The sequence below is a fragment of the Apodemus sylvaticus genome, chromosome 3, assembly GCF_947179515.1.
Source record: "Apodemus sylvaticus chromosome 3, mApoSyl1.1, whole genome shotgun sequence".
Classification (NCBI taxonomy): domain Eukaryota; kingdom Metazoa; phylum Chordata; class Mammalia; order Rodentia; family Muridae; genus Apodemus; species Apodemus sylvaticus.
The window spans coordinates 14,770,108-14,791,621 of NC_067474.1; the positions used below are offsets into that span (position 1 = coordinate 14,770,108).

General features: G+C 44.1%; 1 protein-coding gene across 1 annotated transcript in view; it reads right to left on the minus strand.

Annotated features, from left to right (window-relative positions):
• The window catches only part of Alkal1 (ALK and LTK ligand 1), a 41,547-nt gene extending 20,965 nt beyond the window's left edge, over window positions 1-20,582 (minus strand). The window contains exon 1 of the mRNA XM_052175995.1: window positions 20,353-20,582. Within this exon, the coding sequence (XP_052031955.1) occupies window positions 20,353-20,527 (175 nt within the window). The 5' untranslated portion in view covers window positions 20,528-20,582. The remainder of the gene's footprint in view (window positions 1-20,352) is intronic.
• Between the last annotated feature and the right edge of the window lie 932 nt (window positions 20,583-21,514).

Sequence of the window (21,514 nt, forward strand, 5' to 3'; positions counted from 1 at the left end):
AAAAAAACACATGATCATTTCATTAAATGCTGAAAAAGCATTTGACAAAATTCAATGGCCCTTCATGTTAAAAAAATATTGGAGAGATCAGGAATTCAAGGCCTCACCCAAACATAGTAAAAGCAAGATACAGCAAATCATCAGCGAATAACAAATTAAATGGAGAGATACTTGAAGCAATCCCATTAAAATTAGAGACAAGGATGCCCACTTTCTCCATATCTATTCAATATAGTGCTTGAAATTCTAGCTAGAGTAATTTTAAAACAAAAGGAGGCCAAAGGGATACAAATTGGAAAGGAAGGAGTCAAAAATCACTATTTGCAGATGATGTGATAGTATATATATAAGCAACCCCAAAAATTCCACCAGAGAACTTCTACAGCTGATAAACAACTTCAGCAAAGTGGCTGGATAAAAAATTAACTCAAACAAATCAGTAGCCTTCCTCTACACAAAGGATACATGAGCTGAGAAAGAAATTAGGGAAACAACACCCTTCACAATAGCCACAAATAGTATAAAATATCTTGGTGTAACTCTTACCAAGCAAGTGAAAGATCTGTATGACAAGAACTTCAAATCCCTGAAAAAAGAAATAGAAGACCTCAGAAGATAGTAAGATCTCCTGTGCCCAGGATTATCATAGCAAAAATGGCCATCAGACCAAAAACAATCTACAGATTCAATACAATTCCCATCAAGTTTCCAACACAGTTCTTCAGAAACATGGAAAGAGCAATTCTCAAATTCATCTGAGTCAATCAATTGAATAGAATTGCAGACCCCCCAAATAACCCCACACACGATTGGACACTTGATCTTTGACAAAAGAGCTAGAAACACACAATGGATAACAGAAAGCATTTTCAATAAATGGTGCTGGTCTAACTGGCAGTCTTTAGTTGGAGAATGAAAATCCATATTTATCAACTTGAGCAAAGCTCAAGTTCAAGTGGATCAAGGTCCTTAACATAAAACCAGATATTCTGAATTAAATCGAAGAGATACTGGGAAAGAGCCCCAAACTCATTGGCATAGGGAGAAATTTCCTAAGCAGAACTCCAATTGCTCCAGCTCTAAGATCAACAATTGATAAATGGTATCTCATGAAACTGAAAAGCTTCTGTAAAGCAAAAGACCCAGCCAATAGGACAAATCATCAACCACAGAATGGGAAAAATTTTCACTAACCCCACATGTGATAGAGGGCTAATATCCAAAACATATAAAGAACTCAAGAAGCTAACCCCCATAGAACCAAATAACCCCATTTAAAATGGGGTACAGGGCTAAAGAGAGCATTTTTAATAGTGGAATCTTGAATGGCAGAGAAACACTTAAAGAAACATTCAAAGTCCTTAGTCATCAGGGAAATGCAAATCAAAATGACCCTGAGATTCCATCTTACACCAATCAAAATGGCTAATATCAAAAACTCAAGTGACAGCACATGTTGTTGAGGATGGGGAGAAAGAACACTCCTCTATTGCTGGTGGTATTGTAAACTGGTACAACCACTCTGAAAATCAATCTGGTGGTTCCTCAGAAAATTGTAAATAGACCTACCTGAAGACTCAGCTATACCACTCTTGGACATATACCCAAAAGATTTCCTACCATACCAGAGGGACACATGCTCCACAATGTTCACAGAGGCCTTATTTGTAATAGTGAGAAACTGGAAACAACCCAGATATCCCACAATGGAAGAATGGATACAGAAAAGGTGTTACATTTACACAACAGAATACTACTCAGCAATTAAGAATAAGGGCATCATGACTTTTACAGGCAAATGGATGGAACTAATGATGCAACCCAGACCCAAAAAACATACAGGTATGTACTCACTAACAAGTGGACATTAGCCAAAAAGTCCAGAATATCTAGGATACAACCCACAGAATTTAAGAACTTTTAACAAGCAAAAAGGCCAGTGAGAATGCTTCAATCCCACTTAGTAGGAGGAAGAATATAATCTCAGGAGGCAGTGAGAGGGAGGGATTTGTGTGGGAGAGGGGAAGGGAAGTGGAAAGGGGGAACAGGAATAGGTATGGTGGTGAGGAAGACAGGAGAGAAGCCCAAAGAGTCAGCAGAATAAATGAAAATAAGCAGCCTCAGAAGGTGGGAGGTGGGGAGATGCTTTAGAAAGTACCAGAGACCTGGAAGGTAAGAGATTCCCAGGACTCTATGGTAGTGACTTTAGATGAAATGCCCAACTGTGGAGGTAGCATACTTGAAGAGTTCACCTCCAGTAGACACAGGGCCTCAAGACAAGGCCAACCCACAGTCAAATTTTCTGACCCAGAAGTATTCCTATCAAAAGGAACTACAGAAACAAAAATGGAGAAGAGACTGAGGGAAAGGTAGTCCAGTGACCAGCCCAAGTGGGGATCCACCTCATGGGGAGACACCAAGGCCTGACACTATTACTGATGCTATAATGTGCTGACAGACAGGAGCCTAGCATGGCTGTCCTCTGAGAGGCCCAAACCAGAAGCTGACTTAGACAGACACAGATACTTACATCCAACCATTGGACTGAAGTCAGGGGCCCTTATGGTTGAATTAGGAGAAGGATTGAAGGACGTGAAAGGGAGAGTGACCCCATAGGAAATCCAGCAGTCTTAACTAGTCTGGACCCCTGGGAGCTCCGATACTAAGCCACCAACCAGACAGCATACATGAGCTGATCAGAGGCCCCAGACACATATATAGCAGGTGACTGCCTAATCTGACCTCAGTGGGAGAAGATGCGCCTAATCACTGAGAGACTTGAAGCCCCGGGGAATGGGGAAGCCTGGTGGTGTGTAAGCATCCTCTCAGAGTCATGGGGGAGGAGGAATGGGATGAGGAACTGTGGGAGGGGTGACCAAGAGAGGGGGCGATGGGTGGATTGTAAATAAATTTAAAAAAGAAAGGTTTAATCATGTTTTGTTTTTACTTTTAGATTTCTCTTTTGAAAAAAAATCAATTAAAGTTTAAATGAGTATAGAGTTAATTTATATTTGTGTACAACTTAATAAGTGCATTTCATGGTATAAATATACATTCTTTGAAATTCAAAACACATACATTTATTGTTTATATAAGTGCCTTAGATAATTAAACACAATGTTTATGCCATCTAGAATAAAATTAACTACTTATAAAATTCATATTTAATCATGTTTACTTATAAATCACCATCATAATAATTGTAATTCCATTAGTCTGACTATGACCAAGAGTATAACCACCTGTGACTGCATTTCCTCACTGAACAAGAGAAAGGAGTCAAACACTGACTGAAGAGAGATTCTGAAGAGAGATCAAACACTGCCAGGCTTCATTTTAGTTTCATTTGAAGGTGGAATTTATACTAAAGGGAAGTTATTTATACTTTGAAATGTGGGAAAGGAGAAATTGAGGAAGGCCAGGAGGAACCCTATCAGCGAGGACAAAATCTATTCCACACTGGGATGGTCCAGTGACATCCTTTGGTGGGAAGCTACCTCTAGAAGCTTCATACATATTTCCTTGAAGGTGGTGAGGAAAAGAAGGAGTCCTTGTCATCAAAAGGGTCCTTGGATCTACTGGGAACTATAGACTAGGGATTGGATGAAGAACTGAGTTGGGGGAACAAGGCCAGGGCTACATGCTTTGATTCAGCGAGGGGGGGGGGGAAGAGACAGAGGGGGAGGGGAGGGAGAGGGAGGGGAGAGGGGGAGGGGAGATGGAGAAAGGAAGAGGGAGAGAAGGGGGAAAGGAAGAGAGGGAGAGGGATAGAGGAAGAGGGGGAGGAAGACAGGGAGAGGGAGAAAGGGAGAGAGGGGCAGGAGAGCGATAGAGGGAGAGGGAGAGAGGGGGAGGGGGAGATAGGAAGAGGGAGAGAGAGGGGGAGAGGGAGAGGGATAGAGGAAGAGGGAGAGGAAGAAGAAGAAGGGGAATGGGGAGAGGGAGAGGAAGAGGAGGGGAAAGGGGGAGAGAGGGGGGAGAGGAAGAGGGAGAGGAAGGAGGATGGGGAGGGGGAGAGGGACGGGGAGAGGGAGAGCGAGAGCGAGAGCGAGAGGGAGATCAGGAACACATGATTACCAAGGTCTCTTTTGGTATCACTGGGACTGGATTCTACTTCTGAAAACAATGACCTGTGACTTTATCCAAGGGAAGCCTAGTAAAGCTTCTGCAAGAATGAGAATAAAGCGTGCTTTGTTTTAGAGAGTAGAACAGGGTTGGATGTAGTTGGTCTAAGGGAGGGTTCATCATCTCCTGGCCTTGTTCCCATGGAAGTCATGGGGATGCAGGGCCAGCAGGTGTTGTCTGATGGTGAGCCAGCCCATCACAGGTGGGGTCTCCTTGGCTGCTAATCAGGTAGTATAGAGTACCCGCTGTTTCTCCTTTCTCTCCTTCCCGGGAGCAAAGCTAGACAAAGAAAAGCTCTAGCTTCAGATGAAAGTCTGTCCCACAGTGCAGGGCTACATGAAGGGTGGGGAGCCAAGTTCAGATATCACTCTGATTCTCGCTGTATTTAGAATATCAAGCGCCTAAGGATTTGTCCCTAAAAATTCAAATTTAGAGACTCTTTCAGCTGACTTTTGTCTATTGTGAGCATTTTCTCTTCTTAGAACAGTGAGGATTTTTAGCACCCAAGCTGCTAACTAACAGTGGTGTGGTTTCTCTCCTCTTTGATGTCACCTGTTCTTGAAAAGAACCAATGGTTCTTTCCAGTTCCTTAAGCTGGTGGTGGCTTCACCTTCTGGGGCTCTCTAGCACTTCAGCTGCTTGGTGCCTCGTGATCATATCCTTTGTAAAGTTCTCTTCTTATCTGGGAATTTCCTCTCTTAATTGCCTGTGGGATTTTGTTTTGTGTGTGGAAACACTTTAGATTTTACTTTATTATTCTAGTGAAGCCCCTGGTCCTCGCTGTGCATTTCTGCTGCGAAACTGCCTCTTCTCTCTGTAAGGTTTTACTGTGCTCTGTAAGGTTATCACTTTGCCCTAGCTACTTTAGATTCCTACATGAGACTGGCCGTCTTTCCTTTGGAGAGGGTGTCTTTAGAGGAGCACCTCACTCGGTTACATGAGTCTGCTCCTTTTGAGTTCCCGTTGGCATTAAACTGGGCTTTTTTTGTGGTTCACTGCACACCATCCACCACACCTTCTTCAAGCATGGTGTCCCAGTCTTCTTAACTTGCCAACAAATATGGAGTGATTGGAGGTCACTTTGTAAAATTGTGACAGCTTTTTTGCACATTGTTTTTTGCACATTGTTTGTTTTTTTGCACATTCTTAGTGTGTTTTCTATCCATTCTGGTCACCTGGTCTTCCCATACTTCCGCTTCTTATGGAAGCCTTTTCTGGCTTTCTTGAAGTTGCTAATTCTCATTCACAGTCATATTCATTGATCCTTTAGGTCACTTTTCCTTGAACTAGTGCTTTGGCTTCAGCTGCTTGTAGTCTGTGAGTTTCAGCTTGTCTACTAGTGACCGTATTTTTTTCTAAGTACTAGCCATCAATCTGTTTTGTGCAGAATGTTCAGACATTTTTTTAGTTCTTTCTCTAGAAATAATATATCATCCTGTTTCAATGTGGACCCCTCTTGGTGGTTTGAACATGGTTGGGCCTAGGGAATGGCACTATTAGGAATTGTGGCCTTGTTGGAGTAGGTGTGGATTTGTTGGTGGAAGTGTATCACTGTGGAGGTGGGCTTTAAGACCCTGGATGCCAGTCTTCTCCTGTTTGCCTTCAGAACCAAGAAGTAGAACTCTCAGCTCCTTCATCTCCATGCCTGCCTGAAAGCTGCCATGCTCCTTCCTGGATGACAGACTGAGCCTCTGAACCTGTAACGCTGCCCCAACTAAATGTCCTTATGAGAGTTGCCTTGGTCACGGTGTCTGTTCACAGGAGTAAAACCCTAAAACACCCTCACTCCAGTGTCTCTCCATTTGCATCCAACTTTCTACTTCTGTTGATTCCTTCCCAGATGCTTCTAAGCCTTCATGGATTTTTTTGTAAGTAATTCAAACTTTTTCAAGTAGTTCATGTTTTTCTTCACATTTTCCTCAATGAATACTACAAGCTCTAAAACAAGCATCTTTCTCCTTCCACATGAAGCAGTCTATTAATCAGTGGAAATTCTCTCCATAACATCAAGAGAACAGTGAACAATGTGTTACACAGGTTACACGGGATCAATTTCCCTGAAAATTACAGACTGTACTCTGGTCTTCACAAAACAGTGCCACACTGTACACCAGCCCCATCAGGGTTCTGAGGCATCCCCAGGCTTCTGTATGGTGTCAGGTAGCTGCATAGGTTGTTTGGGCCTCCGGTGCCAACTGGGCCACAACATAAAACACAGCATTGCCTTCAGAACTGAATACTAGGTAAACGTGGGGCAGGCTATCTCTAATGGGGTACAGATCTAAACAAAGAATTTTCACCTGAAGAAATTCGGATGGCTGAGAGGCACCTTAAGAAGTGCTCAACATCATTAGTCATTAGGGAAATGCAAATCAAAACAACTCTGAGATTTCACCTTACACCAGTCAGAATGGCTAAGGTCAAAAACTCAGGAGACAGTAGGTGTTGGCGAGGATGTGGAGAAAGAGGAACACTCCTCCACTGCTGGTGGGGCTGTAAGATGGTACAACCACTTTGGAAATCAGTCTGGAGGTTCCTCAGAAAACTGGCCATGACACTTCCGGAGGACCCTGCTATACCACTCCTGGGCATATACCCAAAGGATTCCCCGGCATGCAATAAAGACACATGTTCCATTATGTTCATAGCAGCCTTATTTATAATAGCCAGAAGCTGGAAAGAACCCAGATGTCCCTCAAAGGAGGAGTGGATACAGAAAATGTGGTGTATTTACACAGTGGAATACTACTCAGCAATTAGAAATAATGAATTCACAAAATTTTTAGGCAAATGGTTTGATCTGGAAAATAACATCCTAAGTGAGGTAACCCAATCACAAAAGAATACACGTGGAATGCAATCTCTGATAAGTGGATATTAATTAGCCCAGAAGCTCTGAATACCGAAGGCACAAATCGTATAACAAATGACTCCCATGAAGAAGTATGGAGAGGGTCTTGATCCTGGAAAGGATTGATCTAGGGTTGGAGGGGAATATAAGGACAGAGAAAAAGGAGGGAAGTGGTTGGAGAATGGATGGAGAGAAGAAGGTTTATGGGACATATGGGGAGGGGGGCATCTTGGAAAGGGGAAATCATTTGGAATGTAAAGAAAGAATATAGAAAATAAAAATATTAAAATGAAAAAGAAATGCTCATCACTGTACCTGGCTTATACGGATTCTGGGGATTGAACCGAGTCGTCCTTGTTCTTGCACACACTGAGCTGCCTCTGTTGGATACTTTTGTAATTTTCCATCTAGTGCTTTCTTTTAAGTTTTTATTGAGTTATGGTTTGTGTACAGGTGTTTTCCCTATATGTATATCTGTGTACCATGTGCATAAAGTGTATGCCCTCAGATGCCAGAAGAGGCCACTGGATCACCCGGACTGGAGTTTCAGACTGTTGCGACTCACCACGTAGCTGCTGAGAATCAGTCCTCTGTCCTCCCTAAGAGCAGCCAGTGCTGTTACCACTCAGATGCTTCTCCAGCTTACATGTAATACTTTCAAACCTTGGGTGGCCATAGGCGTCCTAACACTTTAACACTGACTGTAAGGACAAGGCCAGAACTACTGTGCTTCAAGTCCCCACACAGATAGGAGGGAAACATCACATGTCTATTTGTCTCCTAACATCAGCAAAGATCTCAGAAATTTGCACCTAAACATTTGAGAGTTTTCTTGCAGCCATAAAAATGCAAAACAAGGGAGATCGGCGGCGGCGGCGGCAGCGGCGGCGGCAGCAGTGGCTGCTCCAGCTGAAGGGCCATCAGCAGTGGAACCAAGGCGTCACAGGGACCAGTTAGGCCCTGCGCCCACGACCACTGACCTTCACTGACCAGCCGGACAGCAAGCAGCTGCAGTTGTGCGGCGCCTTTCCTGCACGGAGGCCACTTCAGAACTCGGCCTCCCACCAGTCAGGAGAGGAGGATCCATCTTGGTTCCGTACTCCAGGAATCGGACAGACTGAGGTACACAAACATAATCCGAGGCCAACACCGCGGTGGTCTGAGCCCGACGGGCGTTGGCCTGCACCCAGGCCCTGGGCGGGTCGGGGGGCCATCGGGGTGCCAACCCAACCAGGAGGTTTTTTGCCCAGGCCTGCGAGCGCGCCGCCGCCATTTTGCCTGCAGGACGACAGAGAGCTCAGGCGGGCAGACCTGTAACAGGCATAGCCTAAGGCTAACAAAGCGGGGGTCCAGGCCCCAAAAGGCACAGGACTGACCCCAAGAACTGGGCGGCTTGGTGGGCCATCTGTGAGTCAACCCGCCCAGGTGATTGTTAGCAAAGCAGACTCTCCCGGCGCTTTCAGGGAGTGCGGGCGCACACGCCCGCCATCCTAGTCACCTGGCGGACCCAATTAACAGTCAAAGCCATAGGGGAACTTTGCTCGGACCTTGGCCTCCCAGGCTTTTGCCTGGACTCAGGGACTGGGCGGCCAGGCTAACCTTGTGTGCGACAGCCCGGTTGGCAGATCGGCTGCCCAGCTGAGTGAGCGGAACACAGGGGAGGTCACAGTAGCATACACCGTCGGCACTCCCTGGGAGTGCACACGGGCTCCATCTGCTCCACAGACACAATCTGGGGCAAGGCCTCAGGCAGAAGCCCTTAGCTCTACTCTCTCCGCTTCCGGATCCAGATCAGTCTGGGCGGCAGCATTACATCTCCAAGTCCTGCAAGTGGCTAGCTGGGCTTCCGGGCGGCCAGCTGGGAGAAGTCAGTGTGCTCCAGTGAATCCAGCGGGCCCCAGCGGGAGCCTTCGGGTGCCTGCTTTGGGATCTGAACAGCCTGGGCAGCAGCACACTGTCTACAAGCAGTGCAGGAGGTAAGCTGTGCACCAGAGGCCAACTGGGAAGGGGCAGCTTGCACTGGTGAGTCCAGCACTGACAAGATAAACTAACACCAGTGAGATCTAGATGGCAAAAGGCAAACGCAGGAACGTCACTAACAGAAATCAAGGCAATATGGCAACATCTGAACCCAATTCTCCTCTACCAACATGTCCTGGATACCCCATCACACCAGTAAAACAAGATTTGGATTTAAAATCACTGGTCATGATGCTGGTACAGGAACACATGAAGGTCATACAGAAAGAAATTCAGGAGACAATGGATCAAAAGTTAGAAGCCCTTGCAAGGGAAACACAAAAATCATTGAAAGAAATCCAGGAGAATACAAAAGCCAACAAGGAGGAAATGCAAAAAACACTTAAAGAAATACAGGAGAACTTTGCTCAACAGGCTGAGGTCATGAAAGACGAAACACAAAAATCTCTTAAAGAAATACAGGAGAACTTTGGTCAACAGGCTGAGCTCATGAAAGAGAAAACACAAAAATCTCTTAAAGAATTACAGGAAAACACAAACATGCAAGTGAAGGAGCTAAGCAAAACCATCCAGGATCTAAAATCAGAAGTAGAAACAACTAAGAAAACTCAAAGGGAGACAACTTTGGAGATAGAAAGCCTTGGGAAGAAATCAGGGGACAGAGATACAAATATCAACAACAGAATACAAGAGATAGAAGAAAGAATCTCAGATGCTGAAGATTCCATAGAAACCATGGACTCAACAGTTAAAGAAAATGCAAAATGCAAAAAGCTTGTAACCCAAAATATCCAGGAAATCCAGGACACAATGAGAAGACCAAACCTAAGGATTATAGGCATAGAGGAGAGTGAAGATTTACAACTTAAAGGGCCAGCAAATATCTTCAATAAAATTATGGAAGAAAACTTCCCTAACCTAAAGAGAGAGATGCCCATGAATATACAAGAAGCCTACAGAACTCCAAACAGACTGGACCAGAACAGAAATACTTCCCGTCACATAATAATCAAAACACCAAATGTTCTAAACAAAGAAAGAATACTAAAGGCAGTAAGAGAAAAAGGCCAAGTAACATATAAAGGAAGACCTATCAGAATCACAGCAGACTTTTCACCTGAGACTATGAAGGCTAGAAGGTCCTGGGCAGATCTCATGCAGGCTCTAAGAGAACACAAATGCCAACCAAAACTACTATATCCAGCAAAACTCTCAATCACCATAGATGGAGAAACTAAGATATTTCATGACAAAACCAAGTTTACCCAATATCTATCCACAAACCCGGCCCTAAAAAGGATAATAGGAGGACAACACCAATACAAGGAGGGAAACTTCACCCTGGAAAAAGCAAGATAGTAACCTTTCATCAAACCCAAAAGAAGTTAAGCAATCAAATTTAAAAAATAACGTCAAAAATGATAGGAAGTAACAATCACTATTCCTTAATATCTCTTAACATCAATGGACTCAATGCCCCAATAAAAAGACACAGACTAACTGAATGGATACGTAAACAGGACCCTACATTTTGCTGCTTACAGGAAACACACCTCAGGGTCAAAGACAAACACTACCTTAGAGTAAAAGGCTGGAAGACAATTTTACAAGCAAATGGTCTCAGGAAACAAGCTGGAGTAGCCATTTTAATATCAGATAAAATTGACTTTCAACCCAAAGTCATCAAAAGAGACCCTGAGGGACACTTCTTGCTGGTCAAAGGAAAAATACAAAAAGAAGAACTGACAATCCTGAACATCTATGCCCCAAATGTAAGGGCACCCTCTTTTGTAAAAGAAACTTTATTAAAACTAAAAGCACACATTGCACCTAACACAATAATTGTGGGTGACTTCAACACTGCACTTTCCTCAATGGACCGATCAGGAAAACAGAAACTAAACAGGGACACAATGAAACTAATTGAAGCTTTGGACCAATTAGATTTAACAGATATATATAGAACATTCTATCCTAAAACAAAAGAATATACCTTTTTCTCAGCACCTCATGGTACCTTCTCCAAAATCGACCATATAATTGGTCACAAGACAGACCTCAACAAATATAAGAAGATCGAACTAATCCCATGCCTCCTATCTGATCACTATGGAGTAAAAGTGGTCTTCAATAGCAACAGAAACAACAGAAAGCCCACATACACGTGGAAACTGAACAATACTCTACTCAATGATACCTTGGTCAAGGAAGAAATAAAGAAAGAAATTAAAGACTTTTTAGAACACAATGAAAATGAAAACACAACATACCCAAATCTATGGGACACAATGAAAGCAGTGCTAAGAGGAAAACTCATAGCCCTGAGTGCCTCCAAAAAGAAAATGGAGAGAGCATACATTACCAGCTTAATGACACACCTGAAAGCCCTGGAACAAAAAGAAGCTATTTCGCCCAGGAGGAGTAGAAGGCAGGAAATCATCAAACTCAGGGCCGAAATCAATCAAGTAGAAACAAAGAGAACCATACAAAAAATCAACAACACCAGGAGCTGGTTCTTTGAGAAAATCAACAAGATAGATAAACCCTTAGCCAGAATGACCAAAGGGCACAGAGAAAGTATCCAAATTAACAAACTTAGAAATGAAAAGGGAGATATAACAACGGAAACTGAGGAAATCCAAAAAATCATCAGATCCTACTACAAGAGCCTATACTCAACACAACTGGAGAATCTGGAGGAAATGGACAATTTCCTTGACAGATACCAAATACCAAAATTAAATCAGGACCAACTAGACCATCTAAACAGTCCCATAATGCCTAAAGAAATAGAAGGAGTCATAGAAAGTCTTCCAACCAAAAAAAGCACAGGACCAGATGGCTTCAGTGCAGAATTCTACCAGACCTTCAAAGAAGAGTTAACACCAATACTCTTCAAACTATTCCACAAAATAGAAACAGAAGGAACACTACCCAATTCCTTCTACGAAGCCACAATTACGCTGATACCAAAGCCACACAAAGATCCAACAAAGAAAGAGAACTTCAGACCAATTTCCCTTATGAACATCGATGCAAAAATACTCAATAAAATTCTTGCCAACCGAATCCAAGAACACATCAAAACGATCATCCACCATGATCAAGTAGGCTTTATCCCAGGAATGCAGGGTTGGTTCAACATACGGAAATCCATCAATACAATCCACTACATAAACAAACTCAAAGAACAAAACCACATGGTCATTTCATTGGATGCTGAAAAAGCATTTGACAAAATTCAGCATCCCTTCATGCTTAAAGTCTTGGAGAGAACAGGAATTCAAGGCCCATACCTAAACATAGTAAAAGCAATATACAGCAAACCGGTAGCCAGCATCAAACTAAATGGAGAGAAACTTGAAGCAATCCCACTGAAATCAGGGACCAGACAAGGCTGCCCCCTTTCTCCTTATCTTTTCAATATTGTACTTGAGGTACTAGCTCGGGCAATTCGACAACATAAGGAGGTCAAAGGGATACAAATTGGAAAGGAAGAAGTCAAACTATCATTATTTGCAGACGACATGATCGTCTACCTAAGTGACCCAAAGAACTCCACTAGAGAGCTCCTACAGCTGATAAACAACTTCAGCAAAGTGGCAGGTTATAAAGTCAACTCAAGCAAATCAGTGGCCTTCCTATACTCAAAGGATAAGCAGGCTGAGAAAGAAATTAGGGAAATGACCCCCTTCACAATAGCCACAAACAGTATAAAGTATCTTGGGGTGACTCTTACCAAACATGTGAAAGATCTGTATGACAAGAACTTCAAGACTCTGAAGAAGGAAATGGAAGAAGACCTCAAAAAATGGGAAAACCTCCCATGCTCATGGATCGGCAGAATCAATATAGTTAAAATGGCCATTTTGCCTAAAGCACTATACAGATTCAATGCAATACCCATCAAAATCCCAACTCAATTCTTCACAGAGCTAGAAAGAGCAATTATCAAATTCATCTGGAACAACAAAAAACCCAGGATAGCTAAAACTATTCTCAGCAACAAAAGGAAATCTGGGGGAATCAGTATCCCTGACCTCAAGCAATACTACAGAGCAATAGTGTTAAAAACTGCATGGTATTGGTACAGTGACAGGCAGGAGGATCAATGGAACAGGATTGAAGATCCAGAAATGAACCCACACACCTATGGCCACTTGATCCTCGACAAAGAGGCTGAAAACATCCAATGGAAAAAAGATAGCCTTTTCAACAAATGGTGCTGGTTCAACTGGAGGTCAGCATGCAGAAGAATGCGAATTGATCCATCCTTGTCTCCTTGTACTAAGCTCAAATCCAAATGGATCAAGGACCTCCACATAAAGCCAGACACTCTGAAGCTAATAGAAAAAAAACTGGGAAAGACCCTTGAGGATATCGGTACAGGGAGAAAGTTTCTGAACAGAACACCAATAGCATATGCTCTAAGAGCAAGAATTGACAAATGGGACCTCATAAAATTACAAAGTTTCTGTAAGGCAAAGGACACCATCAAGAGGACAAATCGGCAACCAACACATTGGGAAAAGATCTTCACCAATCCTACATCAGATAGAGGGCTAATATCCAATATATATAAAGAACTCAAGAAGTTAGACTCCAGAAAACCAAACAACCCTATTAAAAAATGGGGTACAGAGTTAAACAAAGAATTCTCACCTGAAGAACTTCGGATGGCGGAGAAGCATCTTAAAAAATGCTCAACTTCATTAGTCATTAGGGAAATGCAAATCAAAACAACCCTAAGATTTCATCTTACACCAGTCAGAATGGCTAAGATTAAAAATTCAGGAGACAGCAGGTGTTGGAGAGGGTGTGGAGAAAGAGGAACACTCCTCCACTGCTGGTGGGGTTGCAAATTGGTACAACCACTCTGGAAATCAGTCTGGCGGTTCCTCCGAAAACTGGGCACCTCACTTCCAGAAGATCCTGCTATACCACTCCTGGGCATATACCCAGAAGACTCCCCACCATGTAATAAGGATACATGTTCTACTATGTTCATAGCAGCCCTATTTGTAATTGCCAGATGCTGGAAAGAACCCAGGTATCCCTCAACAGAAGAGTGGATGCAAAAAATGTGGTATATCTACACAATGGAGTACTATTCAGCCATTAGAAACAACGAATTCATGAAATTCTTAGGCAAATGGATGGAGCTAGAGAATATCATACTAAGTGAGGTAACCCAGACTCAAAAGGTGAATCATGGTATGCACTCACTAATAAGTGGATATTAACCTAGAAAACTGGAATACCCAAAACATAATCCACACATCAAATGAGGTACAAGAAGAAAGGAGGAGTGGCCCCTGGTTCTGGAAAGACTCAGTGAAACAGTATTCAGCAAAACCAGAACGGGGAAGTGGGAAGGGGTGGGTGGGAGGACAGGGGAAGAGAAGGGGGCTTGCGGGACTTTCGGGGAGTGGGGGGGCTAGAAAAGGGGAAATCATTTGAAATGTAAATAAATTATATCGAATAATAAAAAAAAAATTAAGAAACAAAAAAAAAAAAAAAAAAAAAAATGCAAAACAAAGAAGAACGTGTATGGTTAAAATGAAACTTTAAGGCTATGAAGATGGCTCAGTAGGTAAAGGTACTTGCTTCTAAGCCTAACTACCTAAGTTCAATCAATGGGACCCACATGATAGAACTGCCTGCCATAAGTTATTCTCTGAGCTGTGTGTTCCACCAAATATACACTCACGCACATGCATGCACACTTAAGTAAATAAATATCGTAAAAAATTTGAAGGAATTTGAAAACCTGTAACTTCCCTAGGTATTCTCTGATTAAAAAGTAACGTTCTGGGGAGAAAGAAACAACACTGGATGATTCTATCAACTTCCTGCGTGGAATTTCTCTACTTTGTAGTGAGATAAATGGGTCCTTCAAGCAGATAACTGTTACTGCCAAAAGCACTGTGGGGGGAGAAATCCATTCATGTAAGTGAGCTCCGGCCACTCATAATGAGTGTTTATGATCAGAGCATCTGGCTACTGGGCCCAGCAGACAGCAGACATCTGGTTGTAGTGCCTGCCAAATACAAAAGAGGAGCAAAATCGCATATATCCTTCCCACCTTGACCTTTCCCACACTAACAGTTTTCAGTGAAACCAGTAGCTATAAGCTATTCTACAAATAAAATATTAACACATGGTAAAACCAAAGGGGGTGGGCATGCTTGCTTGACTATAGTAATTGTTTCCTTATGTAGCATCAGCCTATGAACCTTAATCATGTTTAATGAAAACGTTTTAAGAAAGAACCTACATAACTAACTAGCCAGGGTGGCATGTGCCAGTGGTCTTGGCACTCAGGAAGCTGAAACAGGAGGACTGGAGATTAAGTTTAGCCTGGACTATATAGCAAAACTCTGTCTTAAAAAAAACAAAACATACTATATCTTCTATCTTGGTAATATGCAAAGAAGCAAAAATACTTTCATCATTTCATTCGGAAGAAATTGTTCATCACGTTACTGTAACATGGCTGTCTAATTGGGCAGAGAGACGACCGACAGATTTGTAATAAGAGAATATGGATTACATAAAATAGAATTCCATTATGAAAATGTCAGCAGATTAGTATATATAGGATTTTTGAGATTTTTTTATAAATATAACTATGAGACATGTTTAATTATTTTTGAACATAGGTATAAAAGAAGAAAGATATGATACTGGAAAATATGTGCTGGCTCCTCAACCCTGCTCCCTGATGTACAATCCTAGGAATTTCCAAGATAACCCTATCTTGTGCATGATTTGAATAAGGACTAGAAGCCTTTAAAGTGCATCAGGATTGGAAATGGTCACCAGAAGCAAGAAGAAAAGATAAAGGGCTGGTCCCAGGGAAGGGAGGAGGACTCGGGGTTCCGTTGAACATCAAAGATCAGTGATTCAATCAATCCTACGTGTGTAATAAAACTTCCATAAAACCTTCAAGATGATAGGATTTCAGAGCTTGCTGATAGCGGGGCACATGGAGACTTCCATTTTGACTGCTGCAGCAGAAGAGTGTGGAAAGGCAATTTGTTTTTACCATAGAATCCAAAATGGGCAAACAGAATTCCATCAGGCAAAGAGAAAACAAGAATATTGGAGAACACAACCGAACAACCTGGGAGGGGTGGGGGAGAGATAGCATCTGTACAGGTGAGTCTGTGGCTGCCACTCACCATGGAAAGAGAAACAGTCAGAAAGGTAGGAATGGCCTGGAGAGGGAGCAGAATCTGCCTTCAGTCATCTTAAATGTTTAAGTGAAAAATACATCTACCTAGAGCCTCTTTTCATTTTCTGTCTGATTCCTAGTTCAATATTGCCTTAGAGAAGACTTAGGACTTCTGGAAAAATCAAGAAAAGCCAGGGCAGATTTATAACTGGAGAAGGGCCACATCCGGCATTTCTTAACGAAGAATGTCATTTGCAATTGTTTAGAATAACCTCCCTAAAGGGATCTTCAGTTTCTTTTGAGGCTCCATCATAAACATGGTCTTACATTTGCACAGTCCCTCTGAGATTCTGGCTTTAGAAATTCTATAGAATTAATGAAAGTGTGTATAGGTCACAAAAGGGGAAATAATAATGTCAAAATTTTATGTTCTGTTTCCTCACATTTCATGACAGTCTGTTCTGATCTCAAGATCCTCCAAATTTCTTTGCTATCCCATCACAGGTCATTTTCAGCTTTCTGATCTTGTTTTCCTGTCACTGCATGAGCACCTAGAAACCCTTTTATGACAGTGTTCAGGGGAGGGGTCTGTTACAGTGATGATGAGCTGGCATCCGGGTCGGGGAGAAAGAGTGAAGAAACACACACTTTCTCACCCAAGTCGGAAGCAGGAGTACCATAAGGGGTACAGAGACCATTTGAAGGTCCCAGGCGGTGGGAAAGACAATAACACCGAACAACAGATTTCAGGCATTGGAGGCACCAGTTATTAGCAGAAGTGAACCAAAGAATGACAAACAAAACCCTCACAATCAAGTCTGTCAAAGTGACCTCAGATATTGTTGCATGATTAATCCCATTGGCAGATGCATTCGTGAATGGCAGACAGGCTATAGGGAAGAAGGGAAGGCCATAGGTGGTTAATCACCAGTGTTCCTGAGCGCCAAACACTCCACCACTACCACCACCACCTCTGGTCAAACAGCAGTGCTAGGGAAGGAATCTGGCTGGGAACGCTTGTCCCAGGCTTTGTATTTACTGGCCCTTCTGCTTAGGAATGGCCCTCCCACCTCCAGGCTTGCTTCTGATTTAGGAAAGGGAGCTGGCTAACTTACCGAAAAGGAACAATGTACAACTCTAGGCTGTGATGCTGTGAAATACATAGTTGGCCTTCCTGGCATACAAACTGCTTGGAATCTTGGCAATGACAGTGTGTTAAGAACATGACTGAGGGCTGGTAGCTTCTGAAGAGCTTCAAGATAGGTCTGATGAGTTAGCAGATCACCGCTGCCCAGTGATTCAAGCTTATTATGTAATGAAGCCAATACAAGAACTCAAAAGCACCAAGTTCAGAGATTTTAAATAGCTGAACATAAAGATTCACTGGGGTGGGGGTGGGGTGGGATGTTTGCTCACACGTGCCCCTTCCCCTGTACCCCATCCTATGTATATCTTCATCAGTATCCATTGTGGTACCATGTATGAGCCACTGCAGCAAATTAGTGGAAATCTGTGGAGACAATATGGGATCCTTGATTCTTACTTAGCTAGAGGCTCAGAATCACAAGTAAAAACCACCCAGAGATGGCAGTTGGTGTTGGAGGCAGTGACACTTCTAGAGACAGTTCTCAACTTGTGGGTTCTGACTCTCATCTTCAAGAGATGGGAAACACCAGGACTAAGTTAAATTAGAGCCCCAGCTGGTGTTGACTGCAGAACTGCTTCTGTGGTGTGCAGGGAAATCCACCACAGTGCTGTGCCAGAGATGATCTGTATGGTCACAGTTCCAGAGGAGAGGCTGCATCTGAGGTAGTTTTTTCAGGTGCAGAAAGAATTCCAGAACTCAAGCCTAACAACATAGGCAGGGACATAAGAGACCTCTGCTACTCTCTCACGATAACCCAGTGGGAGTTCTATACCACCCCTGGGCTTGGTTTTTTCACCAGCTCAGGCTGGGTGATAACACGGGTTCCACTTTAGACTCACAGAGGGCAAATGCAGACTTGCTCTCAGGGATGGCAGTCCTTGGCCTCGAGGACTTGGGAGATGCTTCCTCCTGGGTGAGTTATGACCCCTTACCGCTCCTATGAGAACTTCCAGATGGGAACTTGTCTTCTCTGTATGCGTGTCCTTGTTTTTCCCTGATCCGTGTCAAGAGTCCACTCACAGACTCAGATGTAACCAGCCCCCTTTCTCTCTCTATGGAAACAAGACAGAGTAATCACAAGGTGAGGCTGCCTCAAACCGGAGTAGAAGGCAATGGATTTTGAGGGTGAGCCACAGCCTATTTTCTTTCAGGCTATACTGATTTTACATCTTCTTTGTCATGGCAGAAGGAGTATTGCTGGTTGAATCTAGGGTACCGTGTGTACTAGGAAAGTGAACTATATCCCCTAACTGTCTTCAACACCTTTAACCAGAGAAATCACGTTAAACTAAAATAAAACAGGTAAAAATTCAGGTATTGCCATAAATGATTTTGCAATTTGAGGTTTTTCTCACATTCCGTTTGTAGTCCAAAGCAACACTAGTACCTGAGATAGTTTTATTAGCAATAATTTTCAAGTCAAGCTGTATAATAATGTGATCGCATCAAGGTATGCCTCCTCCATACTGAATGCCCCTACTGCCTCATCTGGAGGGCTTCCAGATAAATAGGCTTGGTCTATGCGCCCTCCTTAGCCTCCCATGCCTTTCTGTCAACTTCCCTTTGCTGCTCTCCCTGCCTGGCTCACTAGGTCTGCCCACGTGCACCGCCCTCTCTCTCCCTGAGGTGTGCTGTGAAAGGCACATCTTCTAGTCTCTGCAAGATGTGGACCTTGGGAAGTAATTTCTCACTAGAAGTTATGGGGTGGCTAGGTATATATTTATGCCAGATAGATATGGTTCACCTCTTATCCCAGCACTCGGGCTGTGAAGGCAGGAAGATTTCTGAAAACTCAACGCCAGCCTGAGCTATAGGTTGAGTTCCAAGTAGTCTGTGCTTTGGAGTAAAACTTAAGAAACAAAACAGAAAGGAAGGAAGGAAGGAAGGAAAGAAGGAAGGAAGGAAGGAAGGGAGGAAGGAAGGAAGGAAGAAAGAAAGAAAGAAAGAAAGACAGACAGACAGACAGACAGACAGAAAGAAAGAAAGAAAGAAAGAAAGAAAGAAAGAAAGAAAAAGAAAAAAAGAAAAAGAAATCTTCACCTCTTGTGTTCTTTAAAGTGAAACCTGAACTGCTTCTGGTAGTTTATGCCAATAACTCTAAGACTAAGCCAGGAGGATGAGAAGTGGGGGCTACAAACCGAGACTCCTTTTCAGATAAAGGGGAATTAAAATGAATGGAGGGAGAAAAGAAGGAAGGAAGGAAGGAAATAAGGCTCAAGGAAGGGAGGAAGAGAGAAAAGGAGCGAGGGTGCAGAAGAGGCCAGTGGCATAATTGACAGGCACCACCCTGCGCTAGCTCTGCCCTCTCAGCAAGCTCAGCGGAGGCCAGGGAGACGCCCTCTGCTCCTGCCTCCATCTTGCTCTGTGACTACAGGCTTAAGCAAAGATGCTCCAAAGTGGCTTCTCTTCCTCCCTACCACCTGCCAGCCTCCCGCACTCTCCGCAGCAGTCTTTTCTCTACAGCCCCTGTTCCCCAGGCTTTCTCCCTTTCCTGTGTGTAGGTGTCTCGCGGTACTGGTACTCTATCTATCCTGACAAGCATTTCCTACCTTCTCCCTAAGCATCAGCATCAGCAGCAATATCCGGAGTTGACATGGGAAGAGGTGGTAGCATTGAGGGCCTGTCTAACTGACCGAGGGGAAAAAGAAGATCAAACCAGCATCAACCATGGCAGCTTCCTGAAATTCACAGTCCAGTCAGTCACCCATTCCCAGGGACCAGCTTGAAGCGGGAAGAAAGAGGCATTCCAGAATGTTCAGGCGTCTGAGGACTGCCATGTTAGTTAAATTCCAGAACACCAGAGCGATCTCTGGACCATGACCTATTGACCTCCCACGCTTAGGAATGGGGCATATACAGCTGATTTTTTTTCCCAGCCAAGTTTTGTTGTCGAAGACTGAACCAAGGCAAATATAGTAAGCTGGTTATTTCCTTCCCAGGGAAACGATTCCCAGGAATCTACAGGTGTCTACCCTCTGTTCTGCTTAATTCAGCCTTCCTGACACGAGCTTGTCCAGCTACAAGAGTGGTCAGACTTTAGAAAGAGCAGGTCAGGGGGCGGACAGGGCTTACCTGTGCTCCGGGAGGCTCTGGGAGTCCCTGTCACAGGGAGGAAAAGCTGTGGCCTGAGCTCAGCCACACGCGCTGCCCTGCGTGCGCGGGGCCGCCCCTGAGTCTCAGGCGGGGACAAAGCCAGCGCCAGCAGCAGCAGTGCGGGCACCCGGGCGCTGGGTTTAGCGGGCCACATGGCCTTGGTGTTCGGAGTGCAGAGAGCGCGGAGCGGCAGGCTGGGGCGGCAGTGGGACTTGGAGGGGCGGGTGGCTAGGTCTAAATGCTCTGGGGCGCGGGGCGGAGACCGGAGGCGGGGCGGCGCTGGGGGGTGGGGGACCAAAAGAACCCAGGACGAGGGCGGGTCAGGACACAGGACCCTCGGGAGCACATGCAGCTTCCCTGGGGATCTACAGGTGTCCACCTCTTCTTCAGGATGTGGGGCAGAGACCGGACCAAGTCGCGCCGCCAGTCACAGGTTCTACCAGCTCCGTCTCACTTAACTTGTGGGTCTCTGGGTCCTGGCTTCCGCTGGCCCATGGGGTCGAAAACAACTTGTAGCTCTGGACGCGAGAGAACTGGATGGGGTTTCTGCTGGCAGAGGCAGGGTGCAGAGCTCTTTGGCCATGAGCTCCTTTGGCCAGGTGTGCGCTCCCGCTGTCCCAGATGCAGAGTCCTCATCTGTCCGGGGACCCAGAGGAGGCAGAGCCTGTAGTGCCCCTGGAGGTCAAAGGATTTGTAATCAGGCAACAGAAGCCAAGAGTCCCCACACCAGGACACACCTGAGTCCTTCTGGACAGTAGACCAGAGATCCTCATGGCTGGGTATTTTTAATTATGATTGTCTAATCACAAAGTCTTGTCGGTGTTAACATCAAAGAGTGGGAAAGGGAAGTCCATTCCTTTAAAATCAACAGTCTCAGACGAGACTGTCAGTTACGATTTGAGACATTTTGTCTGCCTGTCTGTTACATTAAGTACACATGTCGACATGCCCACGCTTGATTGTTAATTATCCTCTCGTAACTGAGGGGGAAAAGGGCTCTGTGGTTCTCTAATCATTGTTTGACTCGAAATTTCTCTTCAAAGAGACCTGTGCGTCTCAAACTGAAAAACAAAAACCTTCAATTTACTCAAGCATCACGTTTTCACGCATGCCCAGGACATTGTAGCAGGAGGCACGGTGC